The sequence below is a fragment of the Egretta garzetta genome, unplaced genomic scaffold (genome assembly GCF_000687185.1).
Source record: "Egretta garzetta isolate BGI_Z169 unplaced genomic scaffold, ASM68718v1 scaffold19, whole genome shotgun sequence".
Classification (NCBI taxonomy): Eukaryota; Metazoa; Chordata; class Aves; order Pelecaniformes; family Ardeidae; genus Egretta; species Egretta garzetta.
Genome location: NW_009260768.1, coordinates 1,702,939 through 1,706,272, shown reverse-complemented (window position 1 = coordinate 1,706,272; position 3,334 = coordinate 1,702,939). Strand labels below are relative to the sequence as shown.

General features: G+C 58.1%; 1 protein-coding gene across 1 annotated transcript in view; it reads left to right on the top strand.

Moving 5' to 3' along the window:
* The window catches only part of SLC39A11 (solute carrier family 39 member 11), a 115,202-nt gene that overhangs the window by 61,331 nt on the left and 50,537 nt on the right, over window positions 1–3,334 (top strand). Inside the window, exon 5 of the mRNA XM_035901551.1 lies at window positions 1,141–1,311. Within this exon, the coding sequence (XP_035757444.1) occupies window positions 1,141–1,311 (171 nt within the window). The remainder of the gene's footprint in view (window positions 1–1,140; window positions 1,312–3,334) is intronic.

Below are 3,334 nucleotides of genomic sequence, written 5' to 3'. Positions count from 1 at the left end.
GGGTCTTCGTTGGCGCTGAAAGCACGGCGGTTGGTCTCCATCCTGCCTCCAAACGGCCGGGGACGCAACTGGCGATCGGTCAAACGTTTTTCAGACAGCTCCTTACACCGTGCCTGCAAAAAACAGGCTTGGGGAGGGTGAGCCAAGGGACAGGAAGAGAGAACGATCATAGAATCATCTAGGTTGGAAAAGACCTTTAAGATCATCACGTCCAACCGTTAACCTAGCACTGCCATCCCCGTTTAAATGTCAAATCTTCTTTAATACAAAGCCGTGGCTGCCGCGGCGTGAGGTTAAGGGAATTGTGCTCCTCGTTTCTTGGTTTCCCGTCACCTTTTCACGCTGAAGGCCAACGGTGAGGTGCTTGGCGTGCGAGGGTTTGCTGCGGTGCTGCCTGGTACTCGTTGCACCCTTCGCAGCCCTGATTTGGGCTTGGGTTTTAGTGGTGTGGTCTTAAATAACCAGTTGAAATAGAGCTTATAGTAATGGTTCTGCTGGGAGCAGGGGTCCGGGAGAGCCCAGGGTTACCCGGTGACATCTTAGCAAATGGCAGCAGCAAATCATTTGGTAGCGGAGCAAATAGTCGCTAATTACAGCTGGGTGCACTCGTTTTGTGACCGGCTGAAATCAAAATGAAGCGCCGTGGGGTTTTCCTTCATCGGCGAAGGCCGCGGAACTGCAGACCTGCCGGGTTTGGGGTTGGGGGGGGACGGTCTCGCCATGGGTCTCTGCCGCCGCTGCCCGTCAGCTCTGTCCTCCTCATCCTCATCAGCCCCAGAGCTCATCCCCGCTGGATCGGGACGTTGGGTTTGCAGGCGGGTGGGGGGGAGGCCGGGGGCGATCCTGGGGAGCGGTGCAGGGCCAGGAGTGGGTCCCCGGAGGAGGAGGAGATGGAAGATGAACTTCTGCTTTGCCTCAGGGTCTCCCTGGCCCGTGGGCTCCGTGGTCTGCATGGGGGGGGAAACCCCCTCCCCTAACCTGAAATGAAGGGGAAGGGGGGCCAATGCACACACCTTCAGCCCTGCTTTGGTCGGTGGTTTTCCTTCTCTCTGCTTTTTCCTTTTGGGAGGGGAGGCAGGAGATGCCTGTCTGTCTGTCTGTCACCCTCTCGGCTGACCCGGCTGTTTTCTGTACCCCCAGACAAAGGTGAGAACGGGGAGCCCTATCAGAGGAGGAAGGGGGCGGGGGCCAGCCTGCCTGACGGGCCCCCGGCGTTCCCCGTGGCCAGGGACGGTGCCCCCGCAGCCAGCAGCAGCAGCTGGAGGCGGATTATGCTGATGATCCTCGCTATAACCATCCACAACATCCCAGGTAAGTCCTGTCTGTCTGTCTGTCCCTCCAGCCCGGCTCGTGGGCAGCCTCTTCCCAGGGTCGGGGCCATCCTGGGAGGATCGTACGGGGCTGCCGCCGTCTCTCCCTTCTTTTTCTTGCTGCCCCCTTGCCCAGCGGGTGCCCGGGTGCCTCTTGACGAGGTCCCTCACGGCACATCTTGCTCTCTTGGTAGGGCTGAACCACCTGAGGTCTTGGCAGCAAAACCCCCCCCCCCCACCGTGAGGAGGGGGCTCGGGGGGAGCTTGTGCTGCATCTTGGAACATCTGCAGCCCCGCTGGTGACTGCCGGGCTGTCGTGGGCGAAATGGTAAATCCGAGGGTATATTGGGAAAGGTGACGCTGGAAAGGCAACAGATTCTGGTCTCTTCTCGTGTCTCTTCTGGTCTGTGTACCTGCAAGAGATGCTGCGCTGCGGGAGCACGTACGATTGGGGGCTTCTTACTCAAGGGATGGAGTTGGCCAATAGATGGAAAACGGGAGAGCCCCGAGTCCTGGAGGGCTGTGTCCTTCCAGGGGCTGGGCTGCGAGCCTACAGAAAAAGATGCAATGGAAAAAAAAAAAAAATAGAGATAAATTTGTAACAGCTGAGGACACTGGACTGCTCTGCAGCTCTTGGTGATGTTGGAAGTAATATAATGCGACCTTGTCAATCTCTGGTTTTCCCGGCTCCCTCTTCCCTCCCTCCTCCTCTTCTCCTTCCCCTCCCCTTTTCTTTCTCTCTTCCCAGCTCAGTCGCTGCCTGTCTCGGGTTGTAGCCTGGAGAGGGAATAGGAAAAGGCTTTTCTGCACAACTTGGATCTGTAAACTTGGGGAAATCCGATGAGCGCCTTTGGAAGAGCCGTGGTTTCTGAGCTGGGGCGAACGCGTGGCTTGTTGGCGAGGAGGCGGCTGCTGCCGGCCACGAGCACGGGGCTGGCTTTAACCATCGGAGCCGGGGAGCTGCCCTGTGTCCTCACGGGTGCTTTTCCACTCGGGGAGCCACTTTTATCCGATGCTGGGGCACCCGTCTTAAATTCCATCACTGGATGGGCTTTCCGGGTGAGAAGGCTCCGTTACGGGTCTGTAATCGCAGATTCTGTGTTTTCCCCCCCTGCAAGGGCACACCCAGGATCGAATGGCAGGAAAAAAATCCAAGCAAGCCATGCCGCGGGCTGTCTCGGTGCTGGAGCTGGGCTGTGCGTGGGCACGCTTCTCCTGGAGCGCTCCCGAGCTGCCGGCCCTTCCAGCCTCGGGGCTGCTCGCTTTGCTCTGGGCAGCAGTTGCTTCCTTCCAGCACCCTTGGGTGCTCCTGCCCCTGTGGATTTTCCTCCTTTCATCCCCTTTTTTTTTTTTTTTTATTATTATTATTATAGGTAGGTAACTCGGATGCCTTAGTTCAGCTCCAGGGATTGCTGGGGGAGGCAGATGCCGGGCAGACGAGGCAAGGAGGGAGCTTTAAATCAGCCGTACACGCAAAAAAAGGGGGAAGCGTTTGCGCCAGGCGATTGTAATTGGATTTCATCCTTCAAACGAAGCGCCAGGGAGCGGGGGTGAGGAGCCGGGCGGCGTGGGCCCCTCGCTGCCTCTCGCCATGCCGGCTGGGGATTCCTGTCTCTGTCACTGGCAAAAAAAAGGGAAGTTTTGTAGACAAGTGGCCAAAGCGTCACCCGTAGCGATAGGTTAATGGGAACACGGCCCGGCTGCCGCAGAGATGCCGGTCTGACCTTTCATTGCTTTTGCAAGAGCACAAAGCCACCCTTGGATGGTTACAGAGGCTCAGAAATTCTCTCGTGCATCTTAAAGGTCAGAATATTAAAGCTTAATATTCCCAGCGGATGGTTCTGCTGCTCAGCCCCTGCCCGGAGGCTCGGCTCAGCTCAGTGAGGGTCTCTGGGTCGCGGTGGGGGTGTCTGTCCCTGCCAAGCCCTGTCCCCAAATCCCTCTCCTGCTCTCTCCCAGCCGGCACGTGCCTTTCCAGCAGCCCCACGGCGCTGTTGTGGGTGACAGTGGCTGGTGGCCCTCGG